Consider the following 20183-nt stretch of genomic DNA (forward strand, 5'->3'; position numbering starts at 1 on the left):
CACACACACACACACACACACACACACACACACACACACACACACACACACACACACACACACACCTATTTTGAGATATTGCAGGGGTTTCTTAATGATCTGCTTGAAATATAGAAATAGTGATGGTAAAAATGTCACCCATGTTCTAACGATGGCTTGCATGCTGTGATCAGACCAGAACATCCATGTTCCCAAATGACCAAATGTGAACTGTGGCTGGTAACTGAGTCCATGCTACTGAGTTAAAACTGCAGGAGTCTCCGTGTCCTTTCCTCCACTGGGCAGCTGTCTCCTGCCTTATTGGAGTTCAAACACAGAGCACAAGCCCAAATCGCTGGATTATACACCAGGCCTTTTTCTCATCTAGTGATTAAAGGAATCAACCATTCCTCATCTTTTATTGCTATTTACCCCATCATGGCGTCACTGTTCAGGCTGAGTAATTGAAAAGCCAGTGGCATGAAAAGAAGTCTCTCACTGGCCTGGTCTCTCTCTCTCTCTCTCTCTCTCTCTCTCTCTCACACACACACACACACACACACACACACACACACACACACACACACACACACACACACACACACACACACACACACGTGCCACTTGGCCTGTTTTGGTGGATCAGTCCTCTGTGTTTTAGTCAGGTTCAGTGACTAAAGCATCATTATGTCTCCCAGAGTGTTTCTGTCTGTCAGTATTTTAACACTGAAATGCCTAGAACTTGTTGATGGTCCTTTTTGTAGTTTGTGAACATTAGCGGGTGAAGATAACAGAGCAGGGATGTGTTGATGTGTTGGTTTCCAAACATAAAACGCCTCTTTAAATCAGCACCTTCTGCATTAAAATTCATTTAAACACTTGCACTCATTTTGACGAGATGTTTGTGGTGGTATGTTAATAAAGAGATTACTTTTTAGTCTTGTGATTGGTTGTGTGGTTTGTCAGTGAGGTGTACAGTGATGGGTGGACCCAGTTACTGGGTCCTTCTGTTGTGATGAGTGAACAAAGCACACACTAATCACTGGACAGGACCGCCTCCACCGGTAATTATCAGAACCCCTCTGGGCTTCCTGCTCTTTGCGATTGAATAGCCTGTGGTGAATACAGACAGGTGAGATGCAGGTAACTGCTTTTCTTTCATGCCTTAAGAGATTACCGATACTTGGAGAGAGCTGGAGTGTTTGTCTGTGCGCGCGTGCATGTGTGTGTGTGTAGCAGGAAAAAGAGAGGGAAGCTTTTGATCCTGAAGGACAGGGCTTGCAGGAACCCTTCCTGCGGGGTGTGCAGCTCCAGCCCAGCAGGTAATCCAACCCTGCGCTCTGCTTTCGGGCTCTGCCTTCCACGGCAGCTGGCTGAAGGTGGGGACTGTTTGCAGAGCTGCGTTTCATGACAGCAGCGCCAATGTTCAAGCTTCTTTTCTCCACCACACGGGCATTGTTTACAAATCCCTTCCTTTCAGCACGGAGAACTTGTTACTCTTCTCCCCATTCACTCTCCCAGAAGCCAGCGGGTTGTGAAAGCAGCACAGAAAATACAGGAAACGGCAAAAAAAAAAAAAAACTTTATGTGAAATATTAGCGATAACAAATGTAAACTTGTGTTTGAAGTGGCAGGGCTGAAATTGATCTGAAAACGGGGAGGAAGAGAGAAGGCGAAGTCTTTTGCAAGCAGCTTCTATCAGTCCTGTCCCTGGGCAATGCAGGGACCGGGTAGACTAGAGGGCTTGCATGAAACTTGTTTGATGTGATGAGTAGACTGCAGGTGCTGGCAAAAGATCCGGTGTGTGTGTGTGTGTGTGTGTGTGTGTGTGTGTGTGTGTGTGTGTGCGTGCGCGCGTGATGTACGTGCAGCTGAAGAATGTTCATGAATTAATGTTGTTCATTTGAAACGTTTGAATTTGGCCGCATTCAATGAATGAGCTGTATCTGAGATCGTGCATGTGTTTGCTAGAACAGCATTCAGTTAACCTGAGCTAGTATGATTTCTAAAGATCCTTAGTTAAAGCAGCATCACAGAATCATAACACCCTATACGAATTTTGTTGGTAATATGAAAACACTGTAAACACAGTGTTTATGTCTACAGCTCTGACTGTATAATAACTCAGCTATACTGTAATGGAGCCATATAAATGTTAAAGTTGAAGAGATCTTGTGTATTTGGTTTATGGTGTACAACTCGTTATATTTACTTTGCTTTTTTAATGTGAAATTCGACTTGATGTTGGGTGTTGCAAGACCAGGTGTGGCACCCAGGAAAGAAGTGTTGTAGCTGGGGTTAGGAGCTGTCTGGGATTTAGAGTTGGAGCTAAGAAGACTCTGGTGTTATGGTTAGAGTTAGGGTTAGTGTTGGGGATTGTAGGGTTAGGGTTTGGATTAGGGTTAGGATTGGACATATAGGGTTGGGATTGGGGTTAAGTTTGGGGATATAGGTTTAGGGTTAGGATTAGGTTTAGAGTTGGGGTTATGGTAAGGATTAGGGTTAGAGTTGGGGTTGGGGTTAGGGTTAGTGTTAGAGTTGGGGTTATGGGTTAGGATTAGGTTTAGAGTTGGGGTTGGGGTTAGTGTTTTAAAGAATTCACATGTTTTATGATCTACATTCATGCTGCAGCACACTGATTGTCTTAGCCCCAATATTTTTCATCTTCTGCATTTTTGCCCATGAGTCTTCACGTCACGTAATACTCATTAAACCAGTCTTATAAGTTGCAGGCTAAAGTTTAAGTTAGAGTCTGCATGAGTTTAAAACTCTGCTCTGTAGGAGAGTCTCTAATATGCTTCTGCTGGAGAGCTGAGTCCTTATCCTAGTGAGCTGTAGGGTGTTGGAGTGTGTCTCCTGCTTGGACTCCCCCCCCCCCCCTTCTTCCAACCAACGCATGTGCCCAAGGGAAAAGGAGAGAAAGGAGGGAGAGTGAGGAGGCTCCACCCATCCCCAATGCTCCAGCCAATCAGAAAAAGAGTACATTCTTCCACTACAATAGGTGAATGTCTTCTAAGTGACATGGGAGGGAGGGAGAGAGAGGGAGAGAGAGAGAGAGAGAGAGAGAGAGAGAGAGAGAGAGAGAGAGAGAGAGAGAGAGAGAGAGAGAGAGAGAGAGAGAGAGAAAGAAAGACCTGTGCTAGCCTCTGACTGACTCATTCACCCTTGGGAGTTTGAAGTGACAGAATAAATGTTCAGAGACTCAGGCGAGCAGCACAGAGGTCCTGTTTCTGCAGATCAGCACAGTATCAGCCTAGCACACACAGACACTGCCGAGTGACTGGGACAGACATCCTTTTACAGCTCCACAGACAATCAGGGCACACACACACACACACACATACACACACACACACGCGCGCACACACAGGCGGCCACGGTCGGGACTGGCCATGTTGCTGGGGTTGCTGCTCTTGATCGGACTCCCGAGCGTTGGTTCTCAGGGACTGGCGGGCCGTGGTGCCACAGCGTGTCCGTCTCTGTGCACGTGTGAAGAGGAAGGCCTCCTGCTGCTCGTGGACTGCTCTGAGCTCAGACTCTCCGCTGTGCCTGAGGACATAAGCCCCTTCACCTCCTACCTGTGAGTACACACCTCCGGCTGCTCCCCCCCCACTTCACACCTGCTTCTCCCCCTCACTCTCACTCTCTTTCCTCATGCTGTGTTTAAGTGAGCCTGCGCTGCTCATGTGCTGGTCTGATAGCCATTTCCCATGACTGTAAGGTTCAGCAGATCTAAACTTGGTAGAGTAAAGTTTATATGTTTTATGTGTGTGAAAACACAGGTAGTGAATGATTGAAGCTGGTTCTATGTTAGATGACAGCCATTCTGATTGCGAAGGGACTCATAATTGTATTTAAGGATGACAGAGCAGCATTTATATTCCAGACCTTGCAGGTGTGAAACACACAGACAAGGAGCCCTAACAGTGGTGTGACACCTCCATTCATCCGTGCTAAATAAAATGAGCTTTTTCCCTCTGAATTCTGCCCCAGCGTTGTGTGTGTGTGTGTGTGTGTGTGTGTGTGTGTGGAGTGTGCAGTGCTATGTGATGGGTACGTGTGGGGAGTGATGCACCAGAGAGTGCTGTGTAGAGTATTGAGTTTCCCTATGTCAGCTGGACGTATGTGGGGTCCGAGGCACGCTAAGCACTCCAGCATGCCAGATGGCTCTTGATTGTGAGAGATGACGCAGGAGGACTCAAATGTTCCCTCGTAAAAACTTATTCAGCTCTCATCAATTGATAACTAACCAAGGAGGCCTAAATTCGAATTTCAGATAGATATTAAACTTGGGTAGGCTACTGTACTGTGAACAAATCTTGAAATCCTGGCTGGTGAATCATGTGAGTGGGGGTAAGTGGCTTTTTAGATTTTTGCCATGACTGATATATAGAATATTATGTTACTTCTACAAGAAGAGTTCAGCACCATGGTTGGGCCAGTGCTAACAGGAGTGCATCTAATGCCACTCTGCAGGAATGTCACTCTCTACAGGAGTGCCTGTAGTGTCACTCTCTGCAGGAGTGTCACTCTCTACAGGAGTGCCTGTAGTGTCACTCTCTGCAGGAGTGCCTCTAATGTCACTCCCTGCTGGAGTGCCTCTAGTGTGACTCCCTGCTGTAGTGCCTCTAATGTCACTCCCTGCTGGAGTGCCTATAGTATTGTATAACTTTCTGCAGGAGTGCCTGTAGTGTCACTCTCTGCTGGAGTGCCTATAGTGTCACTCCCTGGTCCATGATCGTTACTCTGCTTAACGGCACCTTTATGTAACATTTTCATGCTCGCGCAAACAGAACTGCTACTGGCAATATTGACATTTCCATGCAAGTGAATGTACTCAGCATTCTTTACTGTCAGAGTTCTCAGATGGGCTATTCCTGCCTTTTTATTAGAGCTGACGGGTGAAGTTTTTGCAGCCAGAAGACTTTTCTTTGAAATGGAAATGCGTTGCATTAGCAGTTCTGTTCTGTCCATACAGCGGGAAAGTAAATGTGTGTAAATATTGACTCAGCTTTGATGTGTGTGTCATTGTAGAGGTGGACGTTCTTAGAGGAGCAGACACTCTCCAATGCTGAAATCCTACCTGCTTCGTAAAGCCTTTGATAACACTTTTCTCTTTAAACTTAGATGTTGTGCCAAGAAACAGTGTGCACTTGTGCACACACACACACACACACACACACACACACACACACAGACAGACAGACAGGCTTATATATTGTAAATATGATGTAATCGTGTAGACCCAAATGTTTTTCAGTTTCCTGAATGCTTAAACCCCACTGTAGATTAACGAACACAGTTACAGCTCCAAACACACACACAGACACACACACACACACACACACACACACACACACACACACACACACACACACACACACACACACACACACACACACACACACACAGAGGTGAGACAGATGTGTAAGCAGTGGGAGTGAGTATGAAGGTCCTATTGAGAGAGGTAGAGGCAGCTCTGATGGACAGAGTTAATGGTCACACTGTGCAACAAATGACCATACAGGTTAACAGCTCACCATACAGATTAACAGATGACCATACAGATTAACAGATGACAATACAGGTTAACAGCTCACCATACTGGTTAACAGATGACCAAACGGGTTAACAGATGACCATATGGGTTAACAGATGACCATACTGGTTAACGGCTCACCATACGGTTTAAGAGCTCACCATACGGTTTAAGAGCTGACCATATGCTGACCATAAAGGTTAACAGATGACCATATGGGTTAACAGCTAATCATAAGAGTTAACAGCTGACTATACAGGTTAACCGTAAACCCTAAACCCTAAATCTAGTAGAGGGAGAGAGAAGAAAGGAAGCAGTGTTTGTATCAAAGATCTAATGGCACAGACAGGTAATTGTGTCACAAGTGAGTTGTAACAAGGTGACTATGGACAAATGTCTGAGTCCACCTGAAGCCCTACAGGAGAACCTGCATGTTCATTTTACAACCAGCAGTAGAGCCAAAAGTCTAGAGTAGAGTCTGTCTGGTTGACATTGAGCTTCAGCTGCTGGACTGCCAGAAACATGGATATGTGAGTATTGGAGGGAAGTTGATTGGTTTGTCATCAGTGTGGTTGTGGAAGGAGAAGCCGTAAATGTGAGATTCTCTCCCCACCAGAGCAGGTATGAAGGAGGCAGTGCCGAGTCTTGTGGGACATCAGTGGAGAGTTTGATGGTGAGGATGAGGATGCCTGGAGAGTGGAACACTGTCCGCTGCCTGGACACAAACAACATTAATTAAACATGTGTTAGGATTTGGATTAGGGTTAGGATTAGGTTTAGGGTTAGTTAGAGCAGTACTGTGTTGTGTTTGTGCTATGTTGGGGTTTAGGTTTTAGGGTTAGGGTTATTTGGAGCAGTACTCTATTGTGATTGTGATGTTGGGGTTTAGGGTTAGGGTTAGTTGGAGCAGTACTCTATTGTGTTTGTGCTATGTGTTGGGGTTTAGGGTTTAGGGTTAGGGTTAGTTGGAGCAGTACTGTGTTGTGTTTGTTCTGTGTTAGAGTTTAGGGTCTCCCACATCACCGCATGGCTGCGTCTCCCCACTGGCCTCTTATACTTGTTTGCATTACATGCTTGATTTGCAAAGCCAAAAATGGACCAGCTAGTGCTGATCAGGATGTAAGGGTCAAACCCAAGACTGTACTTTGCTCCCTGCAAGTAGACTAACATGTAGAGGTTGAAACAACATTGCCCAGTCTGTCTGAACAGAGTCCAGTGGTGTCTTCAATTAGAGATCCATCTCTTCAGTAAGCACTTGAATGAACACGTCATAACCATGAGTTAGTACAAAGGACAGTTTTCCAAGGAGAGTGAAAAACACGTCTGGTTGTCACTGTGGATGTAAATGTGGCCTTAAAGTGTAAACATGTCCTTAAAGATGAAACAAAGTGCTCAGACTGCTGAATATCACGTTATTTGAGACAGATGCCAGAAACCAGGATTAGGATGAGGATCAGGGTTAGGTTAATACCTGGGTTAGAATCAAGATCGGGGTTTAAAGTTTAGTTTTAGCTGATTACGCTCAAAACCACTGCACTGGTGAGAACATCTTTACATCCACAGTGATCACAGTGTTCTTATTAGACTGGGTTAGTGCTGTAGAGTGATGGTATGTTTTTGGTTACAGCTTTCATCAAGAGCTGGAGTGTGCTTGTGTGTGTGTGTGTGTTTGTGTGTGTGGTGGGGGTTATCTGACTAGAGGATCATAAATACATTTGTAGAAGCTTTGACTATGATAGTCACCAAGGGGATAGTCCCAAAGAAATCCCAAACTAGCACAACATATTGTTAGAGGCTGGAATACATTGTACATAGAAGTTCCACAAAGAAATCATTTTAAGGAATCAAAGGAATCATTTGAGATAATCATGGAAGTCATAATTATTCATAATTTAAATGTATTGGTCTCTACCAATACATGGTCTAGATCTTTGTTTGAATCATTGCCACCATAAATTTGCAGGATGATTTTTTCAAGTACACTTGAAAGACTCAACTCAAGGGTTTAGTTTGTCCCCTTTCGATGTATCTGAGGTTCATAGGTCTTTAAAACAGTTAGATCCTTGTAAATCTGCTGGACCTGACAAACTCGAGCCTTTTTTAAAGATCAGCTGCAGACTTCATAGCAGAACCTCTTTGTTAAATTTTTTACCTAACTTGTACTGAAAACAAGATTCCCAATATATGGAAGTCTGCTTATGTTCTTCCTTTGTTGAAAGGCGGAGATCCATCTGTAGTTAACAACTACAGACCAATTTCTAAACTATGTGTACTTTCCGAAGTTTTAGAAAAAATGGTTGTAGAACAGCTGAAGACATTTCTAGATTCAACAGATGTGTTCTAACAGAACCAATTAGGTTTTCGCAAAAAGCACAGTACGATAACTGCTGCTCTTCAAGTGGTAAATGATATCATAGATGCCTTAGATGGTCGAAAATACTGTGCAGCCCTATTTGTTGAAATATTTAAAGCATTTGACACTGTTAATCATAACATTTTGATGAATCAACTTTACAAAATAGGACTATCTGCTCAGATTGTGAACTGGTTTTCCAATTATTTATCTGGAACTCAATGTGTCCAAACTGATGGGCTCAGCTCCTCCCTCCTTTCAGTTTTAAAGGGAGTGCCTCAAGGCTCCTTATTAGGGCCTTTGTTGTTTACTATTTATGTTAATAATCTATGTGATAACTTGCCTGCTGCTGAATTTCATCTTTATGCTGATGATACTGTTATTTATTGTTCATCTTCATCGGTCTCACAAGCTTTTAAACTTCTGCAATCTGCTTTTGACATTGTTCAGTCCCGTTTGACGGGGCTAAAGTTAGTTCTCAATGCAGAGATATCAAAGGCTATGATATTTTCAAATGGTAAGCAGCTCCCACCTTTACTCCCCAGCTTGGTAACTGTTCAAGGGGTCAAAATTGAAGTTGTTGGATGCTACAAATATTTAGAGATTCTGTCTTTCAAAATTCACACTGACAAACTGGCTTCCAAGATAAAACTTAAATTGGGATTCTTCTTTAGAAATAAAAATTGTTTCTCACAACAAGTCAGAGGGCACCTGGTATTTATGAATGCTTCAGCCCTGCATTTGAAAAAGTTGGATGCTGTATTTCATTGTGCCCTGCGGTTCATGACAAACTGTAGCTATCAAACCCATCACTGTACCTTGTATGCAAATGCTAAAAGTCAGTCTCTGACTAATCGCAGACTGTCTCATTGGCTGTTTTTTATTTATAAATGCATTCTTGGGCACCATCCTTCATATTTATGCTCACTTCTGTCTAGAACCCTCAGCCATTATGGCCTGCACTCTCAGGACATCATTTTGATGCAGGTCCCAAGGTCAGAACAGAATTGGATAAAAAGGCTTAAAAAATATTCTGTCCCTTTTACCTGGAACAACTTGCAGAAGGAATTAAAGTTAACTTCTCTTGTTACCCTTGGGAATTTTAAATCAATTTTAAAGGACAGACAAAACATATAATTTGGCTTCTGTAATTGTACTAATATTTAATTGTGTTACATTTCTTGTCCATGACTTTGTAAATCTGTTATTGTATTTTAATTGTTTCATGCTGCTGTCTTGGCCAGGACACTCTTGAAAAAGAGGTTTTTAATCTCAATGAGTCTTTCTTCCTGGTTAAATAAAGGTAAAATAAAAAAAAATCAAAAATGTATGCTTTTCTTTAATATATATTATATAACTTGCAATCAATCTTAAACCAAAGAATGAAACAGTCAACAATGCCTTACCCATATTAGGCAGACATCCTTAAACATTTAAATAGCAGCCTGTAGAGAAGCATGTGGGAAGCATCAGGAATGTTTGCTCTATACAAGTCTGTGTCCTCCTCACTGTGGTCTCTCATTTCTCTGCATCATGATGAATACTGTTCATGTTTACCTGTGCTATGTCAGATCATCTTAAAGTGCGAGCTTGTGACTACAATAATCTCCAGGTCATATTAGCAAACTCCTGTTTAATCTCTGAGGATCTTAAGTGTTCAGGGATCTAGGCGGCCTGGAGCACTGACGATCCCTGACATCTCTCCTGCTACTTTCCACACCATCTCTTCTGGGAATCGAGTGTGATAGTCGTCTTACTGACCTTGGCATAGGTGAAGGCTTTGAGGTGGGGGCACATTCTGTCAGAGGAGCCTGAGCATATGGGCAGTGGGGAGGGGCAATGGAGGACCAAACAGAGGGGTTCTGGGGGTCACAGCGCCAGACACACACACACACACACACACACACACACACACACACACACACACAGGAGTGTGTGATAGATAATGGACTACATACACACACACACACACACACACACACAGGAGTGTGTGATAGATAATGGACTACATACACACACGCACACTCACACACACAACACACAGGAGTGTGGTAGATAATGAACTACACACACACACACACACACACACACACACACACACACACACACACACACACACACACACACACACACACACACACACACACACACACACACACAACACTTACATACTTACCTGGCAGAGGTGAGACCATGATCAGGAAGGTGGTTCGCCCAAGGTGAGGCTCAGCCATTGCACTCAGGCTGTGCTGACCCTTGCGAATTCCCCAAACGCGGGAATCTCGGCTGCATAAATTCTGGTAGTGGGGGACTGCGTTCGCGCTCTCCCCTGATACTTTTTAAGGGCAGTCATGGCCTGGCGGTTTGGGAACTGGTCTTGTGACCGGAGGGTCGTGGGTTCGATTCCCAGACCTAAGGCCATGACTGAGGTGCCCTTGAGCGAGGCACCTAACCCCAACTGCTCCCCGGGCACCGGGCTAGGGCTGCCCACCGCTCTGGGCACGTGTGATCCACAGCCCCCTAGTAATCACTAGTGTGTGTGTGTGTGTGTTCTGACTGCACAGATGGGTTAAAAGCGGAGGACAAATTTCGATTGGGGTGTAAAAATCACAATTAACAAAATATGGCACATTTTTAACACATAGGAGTGTGTGGTAGATAATGGACTACACACATACACAAACACATACACTGGCACACACACACACACACACACACACACACACACACACACATTTTTATTCCAATCAGGTTGCTCTATCAGACATTCATTATCAAAACATATTTTAAAATGTAATGCTCAAAATATTACCATATGTATAACATGTGGATTTATTTGAGCATGTGGTATTTATGAGTGAGGTACAGAGATAGGACCAGAGAGACAGAGAATGAATGGGGCAGAGAGAGAGAGAGAGAGAGAGAGAGAGAGAGACTGAAGACTGAACAAGCATGCCTTGTTGGTGCACAGAGACTCCATGTGTCTATGACATATCTGTCTGGGATGGCCTATTAAAAAATGCTTGCTGACAATTTGGATAAGAACATTTTGTGGGCCAGAAGGTTTCAGGAAAATTAATGAATAGGAGGGATCCGTGTGATGCAAGAGATCTCAAAGCCATAAACGTCCATTTATTATCACACTATGTCGTTAATTGAAATGAAAAAAAAAAATGAAATGTGCCATATTTTGTCAATTGTGATTTTTACACCCCAATCGAAATTTGTCCTCCGCTTTTAACCCATCTGTGCAGTCAGAACACACAAACACACACACTAGTGATTACTAGGGGGCTGTGGATCACACGTGCCCAGAGCGGTGGGCAGCACTAGCCCGGCGCCCGGGGAGCAGTTGGGGTTAGGTGCCTCGCTCAAGGGCACCTCAGTCATGGCTAGTCTGGGAATCGAACCCACAACCCTCCGGTCACAAGACCAGTTCCCTAACCGCCAGGCCATGACTGCCCAGGCCATGACTGCCCAAAAAATTGTTTATTTTGCTCATAATGGCAGTTTTTCATCGTGCTCCTATTACATTATTTTGAACCAATATATTTTCCCATCTAGTTCTAAGTTCCTCACAACATGTCAGCTAAGAACCACAATGTGCAGCTGATAAAAAGACACAGCTTTTTGCGCCATTGCAGGCAAAACCTAATGAATTGAAAATGATGGCAAAATGCACATTGCAAAAGGAGTGTGTGTGTGTACACCAGCGTCTGAGCTGCTGGAGACTGTAATTGCCTGCATCCAAGCAGAAAAGTATTTCTGTTTTCTGGTTGTGTCAAAATTAGTTACAGCATGACAATGTGTAGGATAAACAGAGACAAAGAAAGACACAGAGACTGAGAGAGAGAGAGAGAGAGAGAGACCCCAGAGAGACAGAAAAATAGTATGAGAGAGAGAGGGAATGAGAGGATGTTCTATCAGTTCCAACCCGCACCTTCAGCCCTGCTGTCTTTACTCACACACCACCCTGCAAGTTGCTGAAAGGGGTTGAAATGATTTTTCTGGAAGAACTATAGCAAAACCAGGAGTCTGGTGTCTACTGTATTTGAGGGTCTGGTTTCACCCAACTATCTACAGTGGAGTGAAGAGAGCTCTCACTGCAGGACCAGGCACAATGGGCAGCTGTACTAAGAAAGTCTCGGAGGACTGCCACTTAAAGCCAGGAAGGGTGATAAACTTAGCACTACACGATCAAGCTTCGCTGTCCTTCTGTGCAGCATGTGTGCTGCCTTCACGATCAACTCCTTCAACAGAGGCATGCGTTCCCAGCAGATTTCGCTCAACGAAGTGCACCTTTAAAAGGCCAACCCGGAGCCTGCGTGCTGGAAAACTCAGTGAATTACATACTTGTCCCTTGCTTTATTAACAACATACTGTATATATAGACACATGCATGCACACTCATTGACATGCAGACTCAACCTCACCCTCAAACAAACATGGCAGTAATTGTTCATTTCCTCCCACCCCATTACCTAACAGTGAAATGAGAGCAATTAGTGTCCTGTGAAGTCAGCCCAAAAATAGTCGCAGTCTATACAGGACAAATAAACACGGGGACCTACCGCAGAGTGATGGATCTCCAGGCCATCTTTAAATGGATCCAGAGCCGAATCACCAGGGCTGAATCAACAGAGCCGAATCACCAGAACCGAATCTCCAGAGACAGTCACAGTGCATCATTGCGTCTGCAGCAGGAAGCAGTTACTTAATACCTAGAAGTGCTTCCTGTTTTACCTTTCTGTCTAGCCTAGGGCATGTGGGCTTCAGGGCATCAGTTTTGTCCAGAATTATTAATACAATGAACAATCAGGTTTGTTAAGATGATTATGTTTACTTCTAGATTGTTTTGGTTGAGTTGATTTTAATAAACAAAATTCAGACGTTATTTTAGGGTTTGATGCAATCTTGCTGAGCCACTTAGAGCTTTATAAAAATGTTTTATAGAAGTCTAAATCTGGTTTTGGTTTGAAGGACTACATTAAGCTGTGCCTCTCAGCAGACAGGAGTCTTGAAGATCCTGTCAGGGCCACTTCCTCCTAAACATACTGGTCTGTTGCGATCTCCTCCACCAACAGTTTAGATTTGTACTGCTGTCTTGCCATGTTGGTGTGTTCAAGGGAACTGACCACATCATTCTTGTGAGGGATGTCATCCATAGTGTATAATTCTGTTTAGATCAGTGGAAAGAGGATGAAATGCAATCTGCATCTTAACTGCTGTTTAATTAAGGTGTACATGCCCTACTGGTGTAATACAGTTCAAGGTGTAATACAGTTCAAGTTCTTTCCTATCTCACTGTTAGTAGAGGCTTGTTGCAGGGGTCAAGACCCTTTAGTCTGCAGAGGGGTGAATATCCTCTGGCATGCCACAAAACCTGCATCCATCCATTAAAGAAGCAACAGGAAATATCTGGAAACATCTTCCACTTGACAAATCACTTTAATTCTCAAGTGTGGAAGTGATCTTTTTTTTCTTGTGGTGTCTGACATCGACACAGTAAGTGACTGTCTGAGCCTGATCGTCTGGCCTGTCTGTGGACACCTTCATTTCGTATTTCACGTAGTTTCTAAGGGGGGATCAGAGAAACGGTTGTTTAACTAGCGAGTGGAGAGGTATGCAGAGCAGAGTCCCAAAACGCCACGCAACACATCACATCTGTGCAGTTTCAGTCCAAACAAATCCATTTAATGCTCAGGCTGAATTCCACCATAAACCAATATAGTTCAGCCATCATCTCTAACCCAAACAACTGCACATTTCTATTGTACCAAGATGCAAGTGGATTCGCTCATATATCATCAAAATGCTGAAGATTTTCACTGTCATTGAGTAAAATGACTTGCCTGAGTTATGAGAGATTACAAAGAAAAACACTTTGCATTTTCAGAGAACCATTACAAGTCTGATTGATTCCCAGCCAGGGCCTCTGTCTTAATGAAAAATTATGGCTCAAAACCTATTTTGCAGATTGTTGAAATGTATCCTTTTGGTTATGGGCTGTGGGGTTGTGTGAGATTCATGTTACTGTCCTTGTGAGTTGAGGGACAGGGAGCTCCTGTCTCTGACAGTCTAATCTCTGAATGAGCAGGGCTGATAAATTCTAAGAGGGCTACAGAGAGGAGGAAGTCTCCCTTGATCACATTCCAGTGACAGCATGAAGAGACCTCTTTCCTGCGCTGGAGGCCGGATCTTTTAGATCTCCAGAGGTGCAAGCTATAATGAGGAAACCTCTTGCATGTTCCCACTCGATAAACTCTCAGTGAACAGAAAAGTCACAGACAAAGACTTACTGCAGTACTGTGAAAAATCTGGTCCTCCTAGCATTTAGTGTATGGGCCCTAACTGCTGCTGACCAATCTGAAAGCATTTCTCTGTATTTCCGTCACGGCTTTGACGTGCATGGAAGCTGGCTGGGCCACACAGGAAATTAAAACAAACATTCAAAACTAAATCCCATAATATCTCTGTTGTTTAGTTTTCTTTTACACAGCATTTCTGTGATTTGGTGCACACAAACTGTAGCGAGGGAAAGGGAAGCTGGCATTCCTAGTCTGCTCTGAAGACAGGCCTGCACCTCGGCGCTGGAGACCAGCACTAACTGCCATCATCGTCACTCCGGGCAACAAAACTACCTGCCATTTTTTAATAAGGCTCTAAAACATCAGTGTCACTGGTTATTGTAATCATTGCATCTCCAGAGACCTTGTAACCTTTATTCCTATCCTGGGAATTAGCAGTTAGCATTAAATAATCACAACTTCAAGTCACACGGAAAACCAAAGAATGAAGGATTTTACCCAGAGTAGGATTGACAATCTCCCTTAATCTCCCCTTATCCTGATTAACTCTAACCCAGTCTAAATCTGAACCTGACTAACTCTAACCCAGACTAAATCTGAAACATAACAGCGCCACTCATCTAATTGTGGCTGTACACAGGTCTTCATTTGTCCTGCTATCACTGCCTTACACTGAGACTTCCACTAACATATTAACTAGGGCATCTTTGTATCATACATTACAAGCACAAATTCTCTCTCAGTACCTCAGTTTGTGTGGCACACAGGTTCTGCTCACATTGCTCAGAGAGGAAATCTTGCATTTCTCAAATGTTTTATCACCACTGGACAGAATAATCTAAAGGTAAAAAAACATATACAACACTTTATCATAAGGTAAAGAAAACATTTTAAATGTAGCACAAAAATAAACACTTTAGCTTTGCTTAACTCTGGCTGCAAATGGTTCCATGAAAGATGTCTAGACTGCAACATATCACAGCACAAGTTTCTAAAACACTCACCTAACCCTAGTCCTAACCTCCTCCAATACATATAACCCTAGTCCTAACCCCCTCCTATACATCTAACCCTAGTCCTAACCCCCTCCGATATATATAACCCTCGTCCTAACACCCTCCAATACATCTAACCCCAATCCTAACCCCCTCCAATACATCTAGCCCAACTCCTAACCCCCTCCAATTCAGTTCAGTGCTACATTGCTGTAAACAAGGCTCTCCAGAAATCTATCTGCATGTGTAGCCATGTCTTTCACAGCTTTTTCATGATCTAAATCAAAGGATGAAGTGTTATTTAGACACATTAAATAACATCATAATCTTCATCAGGATCTCTGCTTTTTCTCTTATTCTCATGTCTGCTGGAAGAATCTGTGTATTCATTCCATCTTCCATCTAGGCTGAAAATGAATTGTTTTTTTTTCCATTTCACATTCCAGATAATATTTGAGATAGGCAATTTGGACATGTGTTTGAAGAAACTGGAAAAACACAAACAGTATTCAAAGCAATTATTCAACAATATTTAAAACAAGAAATCAAACCAAAATTCGATTCCGTTTTAGCATCTGAAGGTCATACTACAACATGATATAAAAAGGATTTAGAAATCCTGAGGAGTTCTGGAAGGTTTTGGGCATATGTGAGACAAAAAAACACATCTTCCGACATTCATCATCATCATCATCTGAAACATGCCGAAAGTAATGTCAAGGTTTGGAAAGCACGTCTGTCTGTAGAACTGCCTTTTTGCCTTTTACTCTTGACTAAACATTTAAGCACGTGGTGACTTCAGATGTGAGCTATCCTGCCTGTTTGTTTATAAGAGCATGCGTCTAGACTCTCCCGGCTTTACAATGCAGGAAGATAATCACTAAAAGGTTCTGCTTAACCTGTTGGTTCATTGTGCAGCTATCTGGGTGTCATGCACGTTCTTGAGTTTTTGACACTGTCCAGCTTTGCATTCTAGCAGGGAAACTTCTTCCCCTTTTTAAAACTCTAGATATAAAAGAGGGATGGATGGATATTATACTTCTTAAACTGGCAGATCACAATGCATGAAAGTCAATAGTCGGGCTCCCATCCAAGCATTTCGCAAATGTTACACGCATTTACAAAATTTTGGCAGATAAACAATGCGAATTAAATCATGTTTTCATCCACACGGTCAGACGTTGGCTGCCATGATTAGTGGGGTATGGAAACAAATTGTGTTTCTTCTTGCCTTTATGACATGTATACCAAGTGATACCACAAACTCTGAAAACAGCCACATCTTAACGTTTGCAGATGATATGGTGATTGTTAGCCTTTTATGGAGTGTGGCCATGGTGTTGTAGTTCAGTGATTCAATTTGACTTATTGGGCAGCCAGCCCTTTCTTCACAAGAACAGAGCGAAGAACATGCCCATTGGCTTTAGGATGTCCCCATGCAGAACACTTGCTGCAGGAACTAAACGCAGTGAGTCGTGATCTCTGCAGCCCGCAGAGCTAAACCCAGTATGGTGGGCTCACTCCCCACAGCCAGCAGTCTAAAGAATGCAAGCAGCTACACTCCATCTTCTTGAAACACAAGGCTACAGACCCGGTGTGGGGTGGAGGGTCATATTTAGGTTTATGATGTTGTGCGTTCATGATGTCATGAGTAATGTTGTAATCAATTGTGTAAGTCTTTTGTAACTTGCTCAGTTGTTCAAGCTGCACACCAAAATTCCCACTGGGGAAACAAAGTATAAAGTAAACTAGGCACTGCCAAGACAAGGGGGTCTGTCCCAGAAACAAGGAGACTTACCGACCCCTGACCATTACAGACATCAATCAGGAATATTTGTTTTCAACTTTTTCTTTGTTTTATACTGTTATGGTACTTTCTAAGGTACTGGTACAACAAATGAGTGGTAAAACATTCCTAATCTGTGTCCAGGTAGGCATGGGAAGATGAGTTTTGTCAGAGGTTTGAAGCAACACCATTATTGTGTGCAAGGCAAATACCAACTGTTAAACCTGCTCATGCTGATTGATCAGAAATAGTTCAAAAAAAGTATTCCTGTCAAACATTAATTTCAATCACATACCCAAAAAATCTCCAAAATGAAAAGGTAACTCATGCAGCTAAACTATGTGATAGAGGTGTTTTTAGTTGCGTACATATCAGAGATACGACAGCTCTTTATTCTTAGCATTGCAAACCCACAAAGCTTACTATGTCCCTGCTAACTGATTTTCAGTGTCTCAGATCTTACAGTTCTGGATGCTTTAGCGTCCTACTGACTGAACATCTAAGAACATCCCAGGGCTTGGCCTTCTGCCAGCAACCACCACAACCACATCAGAACCTACATCACTTGTCTCAGCTCTTCTCTGTAACCAGCCTTAATAGTGACCCTTTAACTTCATGCCAAGGGCAGAGAACATTCCGCCATATTCCAGAACATGGCAGAGAACATTCCACCATGTTCCAGAACATGGCAGAGAACATTCCGCCATGTTCCAGAACACGGCAGAGAACAAACTACTGCAAGAGACAAACAAAAATCCATTCACAAGCTAACAGGTAATTGTAGTGGAGGCAAACTAAAATATGACAGAAACAAGCCAACATTCAAATACCAAAGAACCAACATCACAACAATAACACAGCTCAGTAAAAGCTCTGCTACGCACCAAGCCCCACTGCACACAGGGGTTTAAATAGGCAGGAGAGTGACGATGTCCTAATAGGGCACAGATGCAGGCAATGAGTGGAGGTGACCCGAGTGGAATGGCCTGTAGGGCGGCGGCACCTAGCACAAGAGTAAGGCTTGGAGTGTGACACAGGGAGAACCATTTGACTGACGTTAGCAAGACCGCTATTATGTTAAACGTGTGTTTTTGTATTTTTCCCCACATAAGAACAGGAGTGCTGCTCTATATTGCAATCAGCACATTTAGGATCTAAACAGCTCTGGAATATTTCTGAAATAATCCTGGAATTGTTTCCAGGATTATTGCTGAAAGCTGTCAGAACATTTCTACAGGTTTGCTGTGCCTGGTTGCCACTCCGTGTAAGTGAAGATGCTGCCAAGCTATAAAAAAGTCCACAATTCTAGGCCTTATTACGCCATACACATGTGAACAGAGCTGTGGACAACTTCATCTTCAGTAAAAACCACAGCCTGTTAGCAAACAGCGGCAACTGTGAATGTAAATCAGATCTGGGAGCAGCAGGAGTAGTAATCATCCACACCCCTCTATTTATGGTTCTATGTTTAAGACTCTGGTGTCTGTATTCTCTTTGAAAGGCAGAAGGACCTCTCACCGCACCTCTCTCTCTCTCTTACCACAAACTGTTTTTGTGAACTTAGGCAGTGTAGTGGTAATGGCTAACCAGTCTGGCCTGTGGAGGAAACCGTGACAAGCAAATTAAGAGTTGGGGGAAACCAGGCTCTGCCTGTGCATGTGTGTGTGTGTGTGTGTGTGTGTGTGTGTGTGTGTGTGTGTGTGTGTGTGTGTGTGTGTGTGTGTGTGTGTGTGTGTGGACCACCCACACACTTTCAACCAAAGAGAGACCGCAAACTGAAGTAACTCCACTTTGGAGCCTGTCTCCGTCTCCGTCTCTGTCTCCATCTCTCTCTCTCTTTCTCGCTTCATGTCTTTCACTGGTCTTCTGTATTTTCCTTTCTATTCTTTTCAATTCTATTCTCGCTGTGTTCCTGTCCCCTTTTTTGCTTCTGTTTCTTTTCTCTTTTCTCCTTCAGTTTTCTCTCATTGTAACTGCATTTGAACCCATGATACATAAGTCCCCTGCACATCCCACATACAGCATATTCAGTTCCCATGGTAGCGCATGGGAGGAACGAGCCCCAGTCAGGCTAACCAGCACAGGATGGACGCTATCAGTACCCAGCATCAACCGGCTGGCTCCAGACTGCTCTCCAACTCTCTTTCTTTCTCTCTCTCCCTCTCTTTCTCTCTCCTGGAGTCTCCCCTACTTTCCGCCTCTCTCCTATCCAACACTCTCTCTCTCTCTCTCTCCCATGTTCAATCTGATTTGAGCAGGGGTTGAGTATTATGACTGGTCATGTTCGGTGACGTTTGGCAAGGGGAAACGCATGCAACGCATTGCTAGACATTTAAAACAGATTAAATTCCCACACTCACCTGAAGTGTGAGTAAGGTAAATGGGGAGGGGCCCCTGTAGCTTGTGCTGTGGGTGTTAGTGAGTGACTGGATGATGGCCAGTGTGATGTTTGGGGATCTGCATGAGATGAAAGATGGAGGCCTGTAATTATGTGAGAGGTCGACCATTGAAGGCAAAAAACACAGAGCCATAACTTCACTGAGCTTCATTACATCTGTATGAAGGTCATTTCAATTTACCGCTGCAATTTTGTTTCACAACATTTGTGTAGCTACTTATGAACTGCATGCCATGCCAGGGTTACTGGCACTGGATCTAACCACTAATCTGCTACTGAGCTCAAAATGGTGGGGTGTTCATAAACATTACACTTATTGAATCACTTTAAAATGAACAAATCCATATATCTCCATTATAAGAAAGACTTTATAGGCTAATACAATTCTTAAATTCATTTTAATTCTTTCTCATTCATTTTGATGGAACTAAACTTTTATTTGTACAGCACTTTTTTATTTCTACTTTTCTAACCACACTTTTCAAGTCATAATGTGCTTAATAATAAAATATACAAACGTGAACATTTAAGTACCCAGAATGTTCAAATTCTTTTTAGTTTTATAATGTAAAATGAACTGTGTTCACTAGCCTACTTATTCTCACATTTTCACTTACAGGATTTGGGTTACTTTTGTGGAGTAGTCTACTACTTGATTATCTGGTAGTGGGCTGGCTATCCGCTAACGTTAGCAGTTAATATTGTTATGGTTGCCAGCTGGCTAACCTAGCTTGGTAGATTGAAGATTACTAGCTATCAACCACCTTGGTTGATGTTGCTCTTACAGTACTCTCATACTTTTGTGTCACCAGATCTTACTTCATA

The 20183-nt window shown here is 43.2% G+C and overlaps 1 protein-coding gene and 1 non-coding gene across 2 annotated transcripts in view; both read left to right on the plus strand.

Moving 5' to 3' along the window:
* The first annotated feature begins 2541 nt into the window (after window positions 1–2541).
* Window positions 2542–20183, plus strand: part of lgr6 (leucine-rich repeat containing G protein-coupled receptor 6) — a 65049-nt gene continuing 47407 nt past the window's right edge. Inside the window, exon 1 of the mRNA XM_077018823.1 lies at window positions 2542–3559. Coding sequence (XP_076874938.1) covers window positions 3372–3559 — 188 coding nt within the window. The 5' untranslated portion in view covers window positions 2542–3371. The remainder of the gene's footprint in view (window positions 3560–20183) is intronic.
* On the plus strand, window positions 10040–10203 carry LOC143526274 (U1 spliceosomal RNA). The gene has a single exon (XR_013133852.1). It is a non-coding gene; the product is annotated as a U1 spliceosomal RNA (small nuclear RNA).

This window comes from Brachyhypopomus gauderio, chromosome 10 (genome assembly GCF_052324685.1).
Source record: "Brachyhypopomus gauderio isolate BG-103 chromosome 10, BGAUD_0.2, whole genome shotgun sequence".
Lineage (NCBI taxonomy): Eukaryota > Metazoa > Chordata > Actinopteri > Gymnotiformes > Hypopomidae > Brachyhypopomus > Brachyhypopomus gauderio.